The 19,468-nt window shown below is 38.3% G+C and overlaps 1 protein-coding gene across 3 annotated transcripts; it reads left to right on the top strand.

Moving 5' to 3' along the window:
• Window positions 1-7,161: 7,161 nt before the first annotated feature.
• On the top strand, window positions 7,162-18,957 carry LOC101244090 (uncharacterized). Of its 3 annotated transcripts, none has more exons than XM_019214337.3 (3): window positions 7,162-7,394; window positions 13,171-13,245; window positions 18,574-18,957. In XM_019214337.3, the coding sequence occupies exons 1-3, from the start codon at window positions 7,242-7,244 to the stop codon at window positions 18,826-18,828; spliced, it is 483 nt and encodes a 160-aa protein (XP_019069882.1). In that variant the 5' UTR covers window positions 7,162-7,241; the 3' UTR covers window positions 18,829-18,957. The 3 variants fall into 3 exon arrangements, with proteins under 3 accessions (XP_019069882.1, XP_069154984.1, XP_004242304.1); XM_069298883.1 differs by lacking the exon at window positions 18,574-18,957 and adding an exon at window positions 13,623-13,849 and having other exon boundaries at window positions 7,164-7,394; XM_004242256.5 differs by having other exon boundaries at window positions 7,173-7,394; window positions 18,383-18,756.
• The last annotated feature ends 511 nt before the right edge of the window (window positions 18,958-19,468 follow it).

Genomic DNA, 19,468 nt, shown 5'->3' with positions numbered 1-19,468 from the left:
CTATGCATACGGCTGGCCTTTACGGCTTTTCTGACCCATTTGGAAGGTCAAACGAGCCCCGAAGCGAGCATACGCCTCATTTCGACGATTTTCATGTGCTATTGCACACCATTTTTGGGTGATCGGAATTCCGACGTCAAAAATGCCAAATTTGTACGTGGACGTCCGTCAAGACGTTGTCTATGCATATGGTTGGCCATCACAGCTTTTCCGACCCATTTGGAAGGTCAAATGAGCCCCGAAGCAAGCATACGCCTCATTTCGACGATTTTCGTGTGCTATAGCACACCATTTTTTGGGTGATCGGGATTCCGACGTCAAAATTGCCAAATTTGTTCGTGGACGTCCGTCAAGACGTTTTCTATGCATACGGTTGGCCATCACGGCTTGTCCGACCTATTTGGAAGGTCAAACGAGCCCCGAAGAGACCATACCCCTCATTTCGACGATTTTCATGTGTTATAGCACACCATTTTTTGGGTGATCCGGATTCCGACTTCAAAAATGCCAAATTTTTTCGTGGACGTCTGTCAAGAACTTGTCTATGCATACGGTTGGCCATCACGGCTTGTCCGACCCATTTGGAAGGTCAAACAAGCCCCGAATTGAGCATACCCTTCATTTCGACGATTTTCGTGTGCTATGGCACACCATTTTTTGGGTGATCCGGATTCCGACGTCAAAAATGCCAATTTCTTTCATGGAGGTACTTCAAGACCTTGTCTATGCATACGGTTGGCCATCACGACTTGTACGACCCATTTGGAAGGTCAAACGAGCCTCGAAGCGAACATACCCCTCATTTCCACGATTTTGGTGTGCTATAGCAAACCATTTTTTAGGTGATCCGGATTCCGATGTAAAAAATGCCAAATTTTTTCGTGGACGTCTGTCAAGACCTTGTCTATGCATACGGTTTGTCATCACGACTTGTACGACCCATTTGGAAGGTCAAACAAGCCCCGAAGCGAGCATACCCCTCATTTCAACGATTTTCGTGTGCTATAGCACACCCTTTTTGGGTGATCCGGATTCCGATGTCAAAAATGCCAAATTTTTTCATGGATGTCCGTCAAGACCTTGTCTATGCATACGGTTGGGCATCACGGCTTGTACGACCCATTTGGAAGGTCAAACGAGCCCCGAAGCGAGCATACCCCTCATTTCGATTATTTTCGTATGCTATAACACACCATTTTTTGGGTGATTCGGATTCCGACGTCAAAAATGCCAAAGGTTTTTGTGGATGTCCGTCACGACCTTGTCTATGCATACGGTTGGCCATCACGGCTTGTACGACCCAGTTGGATGGTCAAACGAGCCCCGAAGCGAGCATACCCCTCATTTCGACATAGCACACCATTTTTTGGGTGATCCGGATTCCGATGTCAAAAATGCCAAATTTCTTCGTGCACGTCCGTCAAAACATTGTCTTTGCATACGCTTGGCCATCACAGCTTGTCCGACTTATTTGGAAGGTCAAACGAGCCCCGAAGCGACCATACCCCTCATTTCGACAATTTTCGTGTGCTACAGCACACCATTTTTTGGGTGATTTGGATTCCGACGTCAAAAATGCCAATTTTTTTACTGGATGTCCGTCAAGACGTTGTCTATGCATACGGTTGGCCATCACGGCTTGTACGACCCATTTGGAAGGTCAAATGAGCCCCGAAGCGAGCATACCCCTCATTTAGACGATTTTCGTGTGCTATAGCACACCATTTTTTGGGTGATCCAGATTCCAACGAAATTTCAAATTTTTTCATGGACGTCCGTCAAGACCTTGTCTATGCATACGGTTGGCCACTACGGCTTGTACGACCCATTTGGAAGGTCAAACGATCCCCGAAACGAGCATACCCCTCATTTCGATGATTTTCGTGTGTTATAGCACACCATTTTTTGGGTGATCCGGATTCCGACGTCAAAAATGTCAAATTTTTTCGTGCACGCCCGTCAAGACCTTTTCTATGCATACGGTTGGCCATCATGACTTGTCCGACCCATTTGGAAGGTCAAACGAGCCCCGAAGCGAGCATACCCCTAATTTCGACGATTTTCGTGCGCTATAGCACACCATTTTTTGGGTGATCCTGATTTCGACGTCAAAAATGCAAAAAATTTTCGTGGACGTCCGTCAAGACCTTGTCTATGCATACGGTTGGCCATCACGGCTTGTACGACATATTTGGAAGGTTAAACGAGCCCCAAAGTGAGCATACCCCTTATTTTGACAATTTTCATGTGCTATAGCACACCATTTTTTGGATCACCCGGATTTTGACGTCAAAAATGCCAAATTTTTTTGTAGACGTCCATTTAGACCTTGTCTATGCATACGGTTGGCCATCACGGTTTGTCCGACCCATTTTGAAGGTCAAACAAGTCCGAAGCGAGCATACCCCTCATTTCGACGATTTTCGTGTGCTATAGCACACCATTTTTTGGGTGATCCGGATTTCGACGTCAAAAATGCAAAATTTTTTCGTGGACGTTCGTCAAGACCTTGTCTATGAATACGGTTGGCCATCACGGATTTTCCGACCCATTTGGAAGGTCAAACGAGCCCCAAAGCGATCATACCCCTTATTTCGACGATTTTCGTGTTCTATAGAACACCATTTTTTGGGTGATCCGGATTCGAAAGTCAAAAATGCCAAATTTTTTCGTGGACGTCCGTCAAGACCTTTTCTATGCATACAGTTGGCCATCACGGCTTGTATGACCCATTTGGAAGGTCAAACGAGCCCCGAAGCGAGCATACCCCTCATTTCGATGACTTTCGTGTGCTATTGCACACCATTTTTGGGTGATCGGAATTCCGACGTCAAAAATGCCAAATTTGTACGTGGACGTCCGTCAAGACGTTGTCTATGCATATGGTTGGCCATCACGGTTTGTCCGACCCATTTTGAAGGTCAAACAAGCCCCGAAGCGAGTATACCCCTCATTTCGACGATTTTCGTGTGCTATAGCACACCATTTTTTGGGTGATCCGGATTTCGACGTCAAAAATGCCAAATTTTTTCGTGGACATCCGTCAAGACATTGTCTATGCATACGGTTGGCCATCACGGCTTGTCCAACCTATTTGGAAGGTCAAACGATCCCCGAAGCGACCATACCCCTCATTTCGACGATTTTCGTGTGCTATAGCACACCATTTTTTGGGTGATCCGGATTTCGACGTCAAAAATGCAAAATTTTTTTGTGGACGACCGTCAAGACATTGTCTATGCATACGGTTGGCCATCACGGCTTGTACGACCCATTTGGAAGGTCAAACGAGCCCCGAAGCGAGCATACCCCTCATTTCGATGATTTTCGTGTGCTATAGAACATCATTTTTTGGGTGATCCGGATTCCGACGTCAAAAATGCCAAATTTTTTCGTGGACGTCCGTCAAGACCTTGTCTATGCATACGGTTGGCCATCACGGCTTGTACGACCCATTTGGAAGGCCAAACGAGCCCCGAAGTGAGCATACCCCTCATTTCGATGATTTTCGTGTGCTTTAGCAGATCATTTTTTGGTGATCTGGATTCCGACGTCAAAAATGCCAAATTTTTTTTTGGACGTCCGTCAAGAACTTTACTATGCATACGGTTGGCCATCACGGGTTGTACGACCCATTTGGAAGGTCAAACGATCCCCGAAAAAAGCATACCCCTCATTTCGATAATTTTCGTGTGCTATAGAACACCATTTTTTGGGTGATTCGGATTTCGATGTCAAAAATGCCAAATTTTTTCGTGGACGTCCGTCAAGACCTTGTCTATGCATACGGTTGGCCATTACGGCTTGTCCGACCCATTTGGAAGATCAAACGAGCCCCGAAGCGAGCATACCCCTCATTTCGATGATTTTCGTGTGCTTATAGCACACCATTTTTTGGTGATCCGGATTCTGACGTCAAAAATGCCAAATTATTTCGTGGACATCCGTCAAGACCTTGTCTATGCATACGGTTGGCTATCACGGCTTTTACGACCCATTTGAAAGGTCAAACGAGCCCCGAATCGAGCATACCTCTCATTTCGACGATTTTTGTGTGCTATAGCACACCATTTTTTGGGTTATCTGAATTCCGACGTCAAAAATGCCAAATTTTTTCGTGGACGTCCGTCAAGACCTTGTCTATGCATGCGGTTGGCCATCTCGGCCTGTACGACCCATTTATATGGTCAAACGAGCCCCGTAGCGAGCATACCCCTCATTTCGATGATTTTCGTGTGCTATAGCACACCATTTTTTGGGTGATCTGGATTCCAACGTCAAAAATGCCAATTTATTTCGTGGACGTCCTTCAAGACCTTGTCTACGCATACGATTGGCCATCACGGCTTGTCCGACCCATTTGGAAGGTCAAACGAGCCCCGAAGCGAGCATACCCCTCATTTCGACGATTTTCGTGCGCTATAGCACACCATTTTTTGGGTGATCCGGATTCCGACGTCAAAAATGCCAAATTTTTTTGTGGACGTCCGTCAAGACCATGTTTATCCATACGGTTGGCCATCAGGGCTTGTACGACCCATTTGGAAGGTCAAACGAGACCCGAATCGAGCATACCCCTCATTTCGATGATTTTCGTGTGCTATAGCACACCATTTTTGGGTGATCCGGATTCCGACGTCAAAAATGGTAAATTTTTTCTTAGACGTCCGTCAACACCTTGTCTATGCATACGGTTGGCCATCACGGCTTGTCCGACCCATTTGGAAGATCAAACGAGCCCCGAAGCGAGCATACCCGTCATTTCGACGATTTTCGTGTGCTATAGCACACCATTTTTTGGGTGATCCGGATTCCGACGTCAAAAATGGTAAATTTTTTCTTAGACGTCCGTCAACACCTTGTCTATGCATACGGTTGGCCATCACGGCTTGTACGACCCATTTGGAAGGTCAAACGAGCCCCGAAGCGAGCATACTCCTCATTTCGATGATTTTCGTGTGCTATAGCATACCATTTTTTGGGTGATCTGGATTCCGATGTCAAAAATGCCAAATTTTTTCGTGGACGTCTGTCAAGACCTTGTCTATGCATACAGTTGACTATCACGGCTTGTCCGACCCATTTGGAAGATCAAACGAGCCCCGAGCGAGCATACCCGTCATTTCGACGATTTTCATGTGCTATAGCACACCATTTTTTTGGGTGATCCGGATTCCGACGTCAAAAATGCCAAATTTTTTCGTGGACGTCCGTCAAGACCTTGTGTATGCATACAGTTGGCCATCACGGCTTGTATTACCCATTTGGAAGGTCAAACGAGCCCCGAAGCGAGCATAACCCTCATTTCGACGATTTTCGTGTGCTATAACACACCATTTTTTGGGTGATCCGGATACCGACGTCAAAAATGCCAAATTTTTTCGTGGACCTCTGTCAAGTCCTTGTCTATGCATATGGTTGTCCATCACGGCTTGTCCGACCCATTTGGAAGGTCAAACGAGCTCTGAAGTGAGCATACCCATCATTTCGACGATTTTCGTGTGCTATAGCACACCATTTATTGGGTGATCCGGATTCCGATGTCAAAAATACCAAATTTTTTTGTGGACGTCGGTCAAGACCTTGTCTATGCAGACGGTTGGCCCTCACGGCCAGTCCGACCCATTTTGAAGGCCAAACGAGCCCCGAAGCGCGCATACCCCTCATTTCGATGATTTTCGTGTGATATAGCAAACAATTTTTTAGGTGATCCAAAATTAAGGAGTCAAAAATTCCAAAAATTTTTGTGGACGTCCGTCAATACCCTGGCTATGTATCCAGTTGGCCATCACGGCCAATCCAACTCATTTTCAACATCAAACGAGCCCCGAAGCGAGCATACCCCAATTTCGACGATTTCGTAAGCAATAGCAAACCATTTTTTAGGTGATCCGGATTCCGACGTCAAAAATGCCAAAAAATTTTGTGGACGTCTGTCAAGACCTTGGCTGTGCAGCCAGTTGGCCATCACGGCCAGTCCGACCCATTTTCAAGGTCAAACGAGCCCCGAAGCGCGCATACCCCATATGTAGACGATTTTCGTGTGCTATAGCAAACCATTTTTAGGTGATCAGGATTTCGACGTCAAAAATGCCAAACTTTTTTGTGGACGTGCGTCAAGACCTTGGCTATTCATCCAATTGTCTCTCGCAGCTAGTCTTACCAATTTTCAAGGTCAAACGAGCCTCGAAGCGCGCATACTCTCCATTTCGACGATTTTCGTGTGCTATAGCAAACCTTTTTTTGGGTTATCCGGATTCCGACGTCAATAATGCCAATTTTTTTTGTGGACATCCGTCAAGACTTTGTCTATGGAGCCAATTGATCACCATGGCCAAGACGGTCCATATTCAAGATCAAACAAGTTTAGAGCAGGCAAACCCCCCATTTTGCCAATGTTCTTGTGCTATAGTCCACACTCTTTTTTGGTGATCCAAAATTCTGAGATTATTTTTTCCAAAAATTTACATGGATGTCCGTTAAGACCTTATCTAAGGAGTCGGTTGGTCACCACGACCAAACGATCCATTTTCAAGGTTAAATGAGCCCTAGAGTAGGCAAACCCCCAATTTTACCAATTTTTGTGTGCTATAATCCACCATCTTTATTGATGATCCAGAATTTTGAGATGTTTTTTGTAAAAAATTTACACGGACGTCCGTTAAGACCTTATTTATATATCCGGTTGGTCACCACAGCCAAAACGACCCATTTTCAAGGTTAAACTAGCTCCAGAGCAGGCAAAACCCCCCATTTTATCGATTTTCGTATGCTATAGTCCACCATTTTTTTGGTGATCCGGAATTTCGAGATGATTTTCGCCAAAATTTATACAAACGTCAGTGAAGACCTTATCTATGGAGCCGATTGATCACCACGGCCAAAACAGACCATTTCCAAGGTCAAACGAGCCCCAAAGCTGACGAACCCCCATTTTGTCGATTTTCGTGTGTCATAGTACACCATCTTTTTTGGTCATCCGGAATTTTGAGATTATTTTCGCTAAAAATTTACGCGAACGTCTATTAAAACCTTATCTATGGAGCCGACTGATCACCACTGCCAAAACGACCCATTTTCAAGGTCAAACGAACCCGGGTAAATCCCCATTTTTTCAAATATGTAAAAAAAAAAAAAAAAAAGTCTACTTGTTTGTTTCTTACCAAACACCCCTTTAGTCCAAAAAGGGACCGCTTAGATTGAAAGGAAGTTGGTGAAATCCGGTTTTGAACATTGTAGAGATGACTGAGAGGGAGGGAGCAGGTGTAAGTGAAGAATTGGTCTACCGCATTAGTACGATGGAGGAGTGGGAATTGATGCAGAAAACAGGCAGCACTTTTGGCGGGGACCTTGACCGAACCACTGGCTTTATACATCTCAGTAAGCTCGACCAGGTTACCTTGCCGCTTGTCTATCTTTCCCTATTCTCATTATTGCACCCTTTGATAAATACTAAGTCGGAGTGTCTAGCCGCCCACCTATTTCGTCTATTTTCCTATTCCACAGGACATAGTGCGCACAGAGGAGACAAAACGGCCGATAGAGACACTGAACCATCTAACAATATCAGCTTCAACAATTTGTTGTGCAAACTGTATGCCATTTAGCTGATATTTTAGTAAACCATATAGAGAATCGTCTGTCAGTAGAATTAGAAGGCTACAAAATTGATTGACAGTCGATGGGTTGGGATGAATTAGCTTGACAAAGAAATAAGGCAGGATAGTAGCTAATATAGTACAATAGAATACTTTAGAGGTAATTTATTTTCATTAACTTGAATAGTCCTTTTGCTTGCCAGTTAAGAATACACATGTTCTGAAGATGAACATAGCAGAGTTTAGTTTTGGGAATGTCCCAAAACTTGATCAGGCTATATGTCTTACACGATTGAACGACTTAAATTATTGTTACACTTAGTTTTGGGAAATGCTAAGGATGGTAAATACTTATGTATCTTTTTGTTGGTAAACTGTAAAACTCTAACCAACAAGAAAACCATGCACCTGCTCAACACACAAATATCCTATCCACCTTCTAGGAAGGGTGCTTTAGGATAACAAGCCTCCAACCAAAATCTAAGCATAAATGAGTGATTTTATGAAACTATTGCATCTATGAGCTTTCCTGTGCTATCTAATAAGATCAAGTCTTTCTAATTTGAGCTATGGCTATATCAGTGTGTACATGGACTCTGCTAAACAACACCCAGTTCCTGACCCTCCATGTGTGGTATATGGAAGCCCCCCATATAGCTACATTTCTTTCTTGAATTCTTTTCAGTTCTTCTGTTTGATCCTCTCCAGTACCACTTTAACTTCATCAGATCTGATTCCTACCCACGCCATAAGTTCAGAACACATGTTTGAACCAGTTATACTTCCCAAACAAATGAGTTGTGGTCTCCACTGCCTTTATCACAGAGACAGCAAGCGGTGTCATCGACTGGGATATTAAATTGAACTTATGCTTTGGCTGTGCAGTGGCACTCTACATCAAGTCTGTTGTCTCCATCTTCTCTGTTGTCCATATTATAACCGTTAGTGATGGGATACTGTCTACCAGAAGTTAGGTCATACCTACAATTGGAGTGCCACGTTTATATACCTCTTTTAAGGAATTTAACTTTCTCTAATACCAACTGCAATCAGGTGGAGCTCTATTTGTCCATATATCATCATATATTAGCACGATGGACAGATAGTTGAATATCTTGTATGATCTATATTAACATATTCTCGACATGGGGAATATGTAAGAGATATTTTAGGCACTACATTTGTGTAGCATTATTTGAAAGTATTGGTTTTACAAATATTTTGGCTATTTCATTAGGATCGGATTGTTGCACCCCCATTTAATTCTTCAGCTATGTATTGACTTGGTGCAGTTTTTCTGTTTGATGACAGAATAAATATACATGGTGTAGTCATCCTTAATTGGATCCATTATGCTTTACTTCTCTGTTGTAGATACATTTCAGCCATATAGACTGAAGTTTTGAACTTCTGGTACTAGTCCTTTTCACATGTTTGGAACTCCAAGTTTTGTGGATCAGTCTGTCTCTTCTTATTTGGCTCGGAATAAAACTTCTCTTTCATCATCTGCTCCATCAACAATATTTCTTAAGAATTGAGTATTCATTAGTGATCTCTAGCTCCAATCTCTAACTACCCAAAACATTATATAACCTGTAATTGGAATGTCCCATCTAGTGTTCACTTTCTCTAGGGATAAAGGATGTTTGGACCATCCATTACAAAACTAGAAGGCTTTCTTGGTCTTTGGTCCTTCGTCTTTCCTCCTCATAACACACCATAACTGGGCAGTTATCACTTGTTCCTTCTGGGAGGTATTCAACCTTGCAAGAAGGGAATTTGTCCAATCATTTGTTAATGAAATGCCAATCTATTTTTAGATAGATTCTTAGATTACCATGTCTGCCTTGCCATGTATATTTCTTCCCTTGGTGCATCAATTCGTATAAACCACAACTACCAACACAGTCTTGGAATTCCACTACTTCTGACCAAGTAACAGGGTTCCCACCAGTTCTATCTGCACTGCTCAGTACTTAGTTGAAGTCTCCAATAACAAGCCAAGGCATAAAGTTCCTACTTCCTACTATGATATTCCATCAAGCTGTCCCATCGTCACCTTCTTTCCTCTCTTGTATTGAAGGCATATACAATCAACGTCACACAGATCAGTTGTAAGGGAATGTGGCAAACTTCACAGGTAATAACTTGTGCAGTAATATTAAAGGTGTCATTGAGTAGTAATCAGGTCTCAAAATCACCAAAATTCTATCATTGTCGTGGGATTCTAAATTGGAAATACTAGTAATCTGCTCCACCTTATCACTCTTGATCTTAGTTTCAAGTTACCCTATCAAACTAACTTTCACATCATTGCAAAGGGGTTTAACCTCTTTTTGCTTATTAGGGGCATTAAGTCCCCTAGCATTCCAACATAAGATTTCAACGATAGTCAAATCTAGGGAAGACTTGCCTCCCTCTTTAATTGGATTTTCTGATGCAGTTGTAGGAGCTAAAGGACTGTTTAATATCCGATATTGATTCCTTCTTTCCACTTGGTGCTGTGTTTGAGCCCGAGTTTTCCTTGTCTTTGAGTCTTTGACGGAGTAACACATGTTTCCCTAGTCAGTCGACTCTGAGTAGTTGCTGAGCTTAGCAGTCCGTGCTTGTGACTCAGTAACTTGTGGGTCTAACCTTTGTGGTTCAGCAATTGGTGCTTGTACTATCTGTTTTGGTGATGCGACATGAACATTGCTTTTTTCAAATTAAGGGTCAGACATTACATTCTCATGCGCCCTTTCTGCTTCAGTCTTCTCACTGGAAGGAATTTGCTGACCCTTACCTGTCTGTTCAACCTGTGGTGCAGCTTTTGGTGCCTTCTTCTTTCAACAAACATCTTCTGTATGGCCATATTTTTGTCAAAATTTACGAAGAGTTGGTCTCCAAACAATAGTTACCTTCTGCTCAGTCAAGTTTCCTTTCTCATTCCTAAATAAAAAAGTCAGTCTATGTTGCTCAGAATCTGCAAAAATGTTGCCACACCGTGTCGGATCATCAAAAAATGCACTACTTTTTGTGCATCTTCGCACATTGATGAGTCTGAGAAACATAGGTGCCAAAAAGTTGAGAATATCCATGCCTACTTCCAGAAGTAGTCTGGTAAAGTTTAGACCAATTTTACTCTCTATATTTTTATCAATAAATAAGGCTATCTATCCTGCTCAACCCCTTAGAACTCCAATATTTGGAGTTTAGACCAGGAATTTAATCCAAATAGGGACAGTGTTGATCTCCTCAGTGAACTCCTTGTCAGGATTCCAAGCCTTAACAATGAAAGGCTATTGTCAAAGTGGTAAATCTCTCCCTGAATAACTTCATATTTTCCCCACCTCAGAGTCAAAACTAACTAGACTATTTCATTCTTCTACTTAACTATCTTGTTAATCCCATGCTTTGCCCATAATCTTTGTATAAAACCCTTCAATACCTCAAATGGAGGATAACAAACCACAGTTGATTTCCAATAAATAATTTCATATTCGATCTCCTCTAGTGTAATTTCAATGATAGAAGACTCACCATGCAGTGTTGGGTGGAACGTACTCGAGCTTAAACCCAGCACCCGAGACCTAGTTGATGTCCAAATTATCCTAAATCGTGTTCTTCTTCTCTTGTGTGTGCATCACTTGCTCAACTTCATCTGCCCGTGTCCTTTACCTACTACTCCCAGAGGTGTTTTTATCACTGCAAGCAGAAGCTAGTAAAACTTCCTTCCACTGTGTCAATATGCCCCACTGCAATAGGAGTGGGGGTTACTATTTTATTGGATACTGTAGTCATTAAAGGTGGCAGCATATCAGCTCCAGTTGTTTCTCCCCAGTAGATCTAGGGGTTACTGTTTTTGGATATATGAGGGGTTGGGATCGGATCCCTTTTTCAATGTCTCTACCAGTGGTCTTTACTAGTGCTTTTTATATTTAAAAAAAAAAAATGTCTCTACCAGTGCTACCTTTGAAGATTGTTTACCCTTCTGTCCTCTTCTATTTCCCTTGTATGCATTCTCATTAGCGGTTAGAGCCTTTTGAGATGGAATTCGAGCTCTCTTTCCCATTGCGCATGTAAGCTAACTTGTGCGAGGGTTGAGAAAGACATCAGAGAAAGTTCAATATAGTTCCATTTTTTTACTTACTGGAGTAATTTCTTGGTCTTGAGGTTTTCATCCTCATATTACTGTTTCTTCTTTTCTTTAGATTTCTATATCCTTCTCTATTGTTTTCTGAACTTCTTCTTGCATGAAAAAGCATGTAGTGCTGTGCACTATCGTTTCATACACTCCCAAAGAACACTTAACTTTTATCAAGATTGGCATTTAATTCAGATGATATAGAAAAGTTCTGAAACTTGTCAAACAATAGCTGCACTGGTACCACATCACCCCTACAAAATGATAGGAGGTCATCAGCAAACCCAGTTATATGATGTTCAATCTATCACATCTTGGTTGATACTTGAAGCCTGGCTGCAATTTCAATTCATTTAAGGATTTGGTTAGAGACTCCATGACTAAGAAAGAACAATGGAGATAGAGGATCCCCTTATTGGCAAGGAAGGGAGAAGTAGGCTTCCCATTTATCACAATGGAATATGACACACTTTTAAGCAAGTCATTATCCAGTTGACAAAAGTTATAGAAAAATGTACACCGACCAACACTTGAGGAGTAACTTATCAAGGAAAATTGTGTTGGATTCCCCTATTTTTCATGTTTAATCATGAATTAGTGTCTAGTTTTAACCAAGTGAATGCAAGAGAACTTTAGATTAGTCTCGAGCTACTTGTTTGTTGATTAATAAATCACCTGCATGAGACTATACCTCGAACTTGATATATAGTTTTCAAGTTCTTATTGCCTCAGTTGCTCATTTATCTATTTCCTTTACTTTGGGAAGCACCTGTTATAAAGCACTTTATGTTTTGAACTCCTAATTAATAAAATTGCAAGTTTTCTTCTCTTGAAAAGTATGTAAAATCATTATGACATGCAAGTTAAAGAAGTAGGGAATACTTTCATGATTTAGCATTTGTGGTCTCAACAATCACCCAAAATCAAAACTCCTGACGGGAAAAAGAAAAAGAAGAAAAGAGGGCTTATCTTTAGGAATTTATACTTAAATCATGTAAGGAATCAATAGTTCAATTGTTGTTAGATATGCTTAACGTATTGTGGAAAAAATAATCCAATTGAATATTTTAGTTGCAACTTAGCATATTTTAGAGAACAATTAATTTTCTCATGTTTGGTTGGGATAAAAGTTTTGAAAAATATTTTTCAAATTAACTCATTTACCTCAAAGGAAAATGACTTCCCTTCAAAAGTTAAGGAAAACATTTTCTCAGAACTCTCGTCCTACTTTAAATTACATTTTTTTTTAAAAAAAAACCCATCAATTTCTAAAAGTATTTTCAATTTCAAAATTTTATATTTTCACTTCACCCTCCACCCGACCCCGATCATCCCTCCATCCCGACCAAAAAAAATTAAATTTGTTTTTATAAAAAAAAATTAATTTCGAAATTTTATTTAACTGAGTTTGTTTGTGGTCACTCTGACTTGAAAATTTGGAACTTGCAGGTTCAATCAACTTTGCTGAACTTCTTCTTGAATGTTAAGGATGATTTGTACTTGCTGCAAATCGATGCTAAAAAGGTTAGTCGCATTGCCTTCTTGACTTCACCATTTATAAGAAACACTTTTTCTTTCCTCTTAAGAATGTTGATCATCATATTTGATGATATTATCAAAGATTTATTTGGCTTTTCTAATATAAATAATTATATGTTTGATCAACAGATGAGAGATGTGTTGTTCATCTTGTATTCCAAACATACTTAGAACAAAACTTTGAACATCTTTGTAAGAAAACAAAGTTTAAGAACATTTTCACAACTAGAAAATTAAAACTAGTAGCAAAACTAGTATCAGAAACAGATTTTTTAAAAAAAATATACGAAATATTTTTCTTAAAGAGGAATTGTTTTTAATATGTGTCTAAAGAACCTTACTGATTCCAACAAACTTTGCAGAAACACGAAGTTACCAAGTTTAATGAACCAGTGAAGAACAGAAGAATAGAAGAACTGAAATTAATTCACAAATCTAAAATTTGTAAAACACGTATCAGAATTTGAAAATTTTTAATAGGAAAAAGATCAAGTCCACTGAATTCACAGTAACAATCTTAAGGAAATTATTATACTGTTAGTATTTTTGTATTCTACTCATTGAGAGAATCTTATTATGGAAGTAGAAGATAAATGCATTACTTCTTCATAATTCGTTGCTTTGTTTAGCAAGGTCGAAGTGAGAATGTAACAATTTTTTTTTTTTTTATGGTATTCTGTTTAAAGATTACCAGGTAACCTTCTTATTAAATTATCTAAGGAGGAAAATAGTTTCTAAGAGTTATCATCTTTGGTTTTTAATTTTTTTTTATTATGTGTATCTTTGGAAAAAGATCTGCAAACCATATGTTGTGGTATGAATTTTACTTCGCAAATATTGTTGCTTTTAAAATTCTTTAGTTTGCAAAAATACATATTTTTTATTTGATAAAATAGTATGTCAAAATGTTATAGTTGGAAGACTATTTGATAAGAAAAACATTTTTATGTGATAAAGAATATGTGTTATTCTGTTTGGGGGGAAATTTTTTTTTGTAGTTTTGTACTCCATGAGAAATGTTAATATGTCTGATTTTTGTAGACTAAAAACTTTTGTAGTTTTATACTCTGGATAAATTGGACTATGCAATTGATTTGAAGAATATAAAAACTTCACATAATAAGTCAATGTTGTACTTTTGATTTTCTATAAACTTCAATATAATATAGAAATAAATTGTACAATTTCTTTTTGTCCTTATTGTTAGTATTTAAAATACTAAGTGGTATGTCTATTTATGATAGAGAAAAAATACCAGTGAATTAGAATTTGTGATTTTGTATTTCTATGGAATGAACATTGACATTGTGTAAACATTGCCAAAGAGAATTGCAGCACTATAATTCTTTCGTAGAATAATGTTTCCAACATTAAAATATGTGGAAAAACTATTTTCAAATACTTGAAAAATATTTTTGAGATCACATTTGAAATGTGGGGGTTATTTGCTTATGATTAGACTTGGTGTCTAATTTAACTTTGGAGCAAAAGATATGAAATTTAATGATACTTTTGTATTATGTTATACCCACAAAATTCTTGGAGTATATTTGATATTGTGGTTGTTGAGTTTCTCTATTACTAGTATATAGTGTGACTAGTATGAAACATCCAAATTATATATATACTTGTTCAAAATAATTGTGTTCTTTTATGGAAAAAAAAATCACTTAAAATGTTGTGATTTTTCATGAAAAGATATGTCTATTATAATAAAAGTATTTGCATAGACATGAATATTGGTGAATAGTCATTTGTTATGTTTTTTGTAAAAATAACAGTTGGACTATATTGTCTTTATTGAACCCAATGAAACTTTGTTCATAGGTAGTTCTTTAACAATCACATTGAAAGTTATGGAAAATGTCCTTCTGAAAAGGATATTTGACAATCTAAACAATGTTTATATCACACAAAATTGTAAGAAATAAGAACAAAATATTAGTGAGGAAAAAGCTACCTCGCGAAGAGCTTTTCAAACTCAAAGTTTTTATTTGTTCTTACTTGCTTGAGTCAATGTTTGTGACATGAACACTTGGGGCATGTCAATTACAAAACCTTGTAAGAAAAACTGATCAACTTAGAAGTTTTGCTTAACTTTGAGTGCAATAAATAAAATTGTCAAGTTTTTGTGGAATCTAAGTATGTTGAGCATTCTTATAAATCTGTTGAAAGGAATTTTAATCTCTTAGAATTGATTTACACTGAAATTTATGATATGAAGTTAACACCATCTCATGGTGGGAAAAAGTATTTGTTACTTTTATTGAGAATTGCATTAGAAATGACTATGTCTATTTGCTAAATGGTAAGGATGAAGCAATAGAAATGTCTAGACAATGTAATATCGAAGTTGAAAATCAGTGTGAAAAAATTATATAAGAAGTGATAAGAATGGAGAGTATAAATCTCATTGTGCAGTGAAATATCAAACTACTGCCATATTCACCTCAATCTAATGAAAAACCGAACGTTGAAAGAAATTATGGATGCATAATTTATAAGTTCGATTTTACACAAAATTTGTGTGGAGGAACTATCCTTACTGCAAAAGGGATCAATAAAAATTTTGTCTTTTTAGAAAGAAAGCGATTTTGTTTGATCAGAATATGATTTTTTCCATATGAGAAATGGAAAGAAAGGAAATACAACTTGAAATATTTCAAAGTGTGGGGGTATCTAGTCAAAGTCCAAGATCCTATTCCTAAAAGAATTAAAATAGGACCTATGACTGTGGACTGTAAAATTAGACTTGAGTAGTCTAGAGAAGGGTCTAAAAGGCCTAGGAAATGAAAAGGATAATGTACATAATAAAGAGATTCAGAGGCTTAGTAAAATGTTAAAGGACATTTACTTCCTTCGAATATGATTTTGTAACATTTTCTGTGTCTTCTGTAGACTCGTCCTTTGGAAAGATGGTGTCAATAAACAATATTGAAAGTTAATTGATCTTCTTCAAAGAAATAAACCTTTGGGTTCAAAATGAATCTTTAGAAGGAAAAATAATAGTTGATAGAACTGTTGAAAAATATAAAGCAAGACTTTGTGTCAAAGGCTTTAAAAAAAATAAAATTTTGATCTTATCGATATATATACTCGTTAGTAATTAGAATTACATCCATTCGGATGCAAAATTATTACTGTAGTATATGACCTCCAAATTCATCAAATGAATGTGAAAAGAACTTTCTTAAATGTAGAATTGGAGGAAGAAATTACATGGAACAACCCGAGGGTTTTGTGGTACCTGGTAAATAAAAGAAAGTATGTGAACTTGTTAAGTCACATTATGGAAGCACCAAAACAATGACATAATTCAATCAAACCATGTTGGCAAATGGATTGAAGAATGATGGAAGTGATAAATGTGTTCACATTAAAATCATAAGGTCACTGTTTGTTTGTATATTGGTGATATGTTGATCATCAATAGAGACACTAATGACATAAATGCTACTAAAGTATGCTATAAAGCAAGTGGAATGAAAATTATTGGAGTTGCTAATGCGATCTTAGATTTAAGAATTCGTAGAACTCCATAATGTTTAGCATTTTCACGGTCTCATTGCATTGAAAAGGTACTTAACTAGTTCAAATATTTGAATATCAATATTGTCAAGTGTCCAATAAATGTGAGCTTTGCATTTCAAAAGAGTGAAAACAAAAGTGACTCACAATTGGATTGTGCAAGATTTTTGGGAAGCATGTAGTGTGTGCGACCAGATATAGCATTTGCTATTTTAAACTGAGTCCGTTCAGAAGTGATCCCAAATAAATTCATAAGATGACAATAAATAGAGTTTTGGAGTATTTAAAATAATACTTAAAACTATGTCTTGCATTATAACAATATCCAACAATATTGAAAGATATAGTGATGCAAATTGAATCATCGGAAGAATGAAGTAAAATTCACAAGTGGATATGTATTTACTATTGTTAGAGGAGTAGTCTCTTAGAAATATTTCAAAAGAGACATGTATCGCTAGCTCTACAATGATCTTTGAGCTAGGTGCTCTAGATAAGGTCGGTGAATAAGTTAAAAGACTCCGGAATTTCTTGATAGATATTCTATTTTGGCCCAAACCATTGGCATTAGTATGCATACACTTTCACAGTCAAGATGCAATAGGTAGGGCATGGAACATGACGTATAACGGAAAGTCTCGTCATATACGACATATACATGATACTGTTAGAAAACTACTCTCTAGTGGAATTATCAGAATTGACTATGTAAAGTCAAAGGATAATGTGTCGGATCCACTTACAAAAAGGCATAACTAGAGAGAAAGTTAAAAGATCATCTAAGAGAATGAATTTACGGCTTAGGACAAGTCATCATGGCGGTAACTCTATCTAGCAGACTGGAGATCCAAAGAGCTAGATTCAAGGAGAAAAATAAAGTTGTGAATGACGGTTCGGCATTGTCAATAAACTCAATCCATTCTCATGATGAAGACGATGCTCAGGGACAAGGATACAACATTAAGGCTTGTTAATGAGTTAATAAAGCTTAATGGTTTTAATGATTTTCTAAGTTTGACAGAGTTAATCAAATAGTGTATCTACCCGATAACACGGTTAGAAATCACCTATGTGAGTGTGAAGTGTAAGCCGCTTCAAAGAAGATGATTGTCAAAAGCCCATCTCTCTATACACTCATGAAACCAGGAGGTGTTCATGGCTAAAACGAACACAACCGTAAGAACCATAAATGGTAAAAGGTTAATTGTGCGACATATGGTTGTCTAGGTATACACCAAAGTTCGACGGTTCAAAGATATCGCATCTACCGATTGACCGAGTATATCCGACATATGTTCACTAAGGAAAGTCCAAGGGGAAACCTACTTATCCAGATGCAATTAATTCTTGCTTGTAAAGTACACATACTTGTCCGTTTCTTTGTCTTCGAGTCATTCCCCATTCATGCGGGGGATTGTTGGATTTAAAAAAAAAGGTGTGAATAGAAATGAAGAGTTGCGACTTTTATGAAGAGTTGTGACTTTTATGAAATGTTGCGACTTTGATGAAAAGTGGCGACTTTTATGAAAAGTTGCAATTTTTATGAAAAGTTTGTCACGAGATGTTCCCCTGTTATGATGGTTTTTTTTTTCAGCTTGGGAATGGGTTGGTTTATGAAGCTGTCGGTGACTCAAATGTCTTTCCTCATTTTTATGGCCCATCTCGGAGTTTCAGCCCACTACCACTAGATACGGTCATTAAAGGGGAGAAGCTAGTGGTGTCCAATGGCAAATTTGTATGCAGCATGCTCAGTTGAGTGATGGATTCATTTGTCATTGATCACAGATTTGGTACGAGGGATATAACAGAATGATAGATGCATGCCCGATGGAAATAGTTCCAGGCGTCCTTGCACTTGAGGGATTGTGTTTGTGTGCTATAATATTGACATATTATTTGAATCCAAAACTTTGTGGGACACTGAATGGGATAGATGATGTCATAAGTATTTGCTTTATTTGTCTCCTTTGTTCTTTTGTTTCATTTACTTCCTTTCTGTTGGTTGGTGACGCTGAGAAAATATGCAATTTTGATAGCTGAAAAACAGGGTTGTGTTGAAACTAAGTCGTTGCAGTAGTTTTTTACCCTTCACTCACGTTAACTGATGAAACTAAGTCGTTAAGCTGCGTCAAAAACTATCTCTTTGACCAATTCGGCAGTGGTGACGGACAAATCTGTTTTGATAATTTTAAAAAGTCGTCAAAAATCTGAAAGAAAAATGTGACAACTATTAGTTGAGCAAGCATATTCTCAATTTGTACTACCTTTTATTTTTCATTGATACATACTACTCTTTTCTAGTCAAGACGATTGCCTTTCTAAGCTTGCACGAATTTATCAAAATAAGCTATATAAAAATGGGGAAAAGGTCAAATATGCCCCTAAACTATTCGAAAAGGTTTAGATATACCTTTCGTTTAAAGTTTGGGTTTCTCATGCCCTTACCGTCCAACTTGTGACCAAGATATGTCCTTATGTGGTTAGTTGATATGTTTCCAATTCATTTTTCATTTATCTAAATGTCACATGGAATTTGTGATGTCATTTGACCTTAACACATGACATTTATATGGAAATGGAAAGAGATTCGGACTCACAAACACCTAATTCAACCCATAAATCAATGACCCTTTTAAATAAATTATCCAACTCATTTTTAACAATTTTGATTAATTTTTAT

Source organism: Solanum lycopersicum, chromosome 6 (genome assembly GCF_036512215.1).
Source record: "Solanum lycopersicum chromosome 6, SLM_r2.1".
NCBI lineage: Eukaryota > Viridiplantae > Streptophyta > Magnoliopsida > Solanales > Solanaceae > Solanum > Solanum lycopersicum.
Note: the sequence above shows the minus strand (reverse complement) of the source record. Positions and strands in the feature narration are given on the sequence as shown.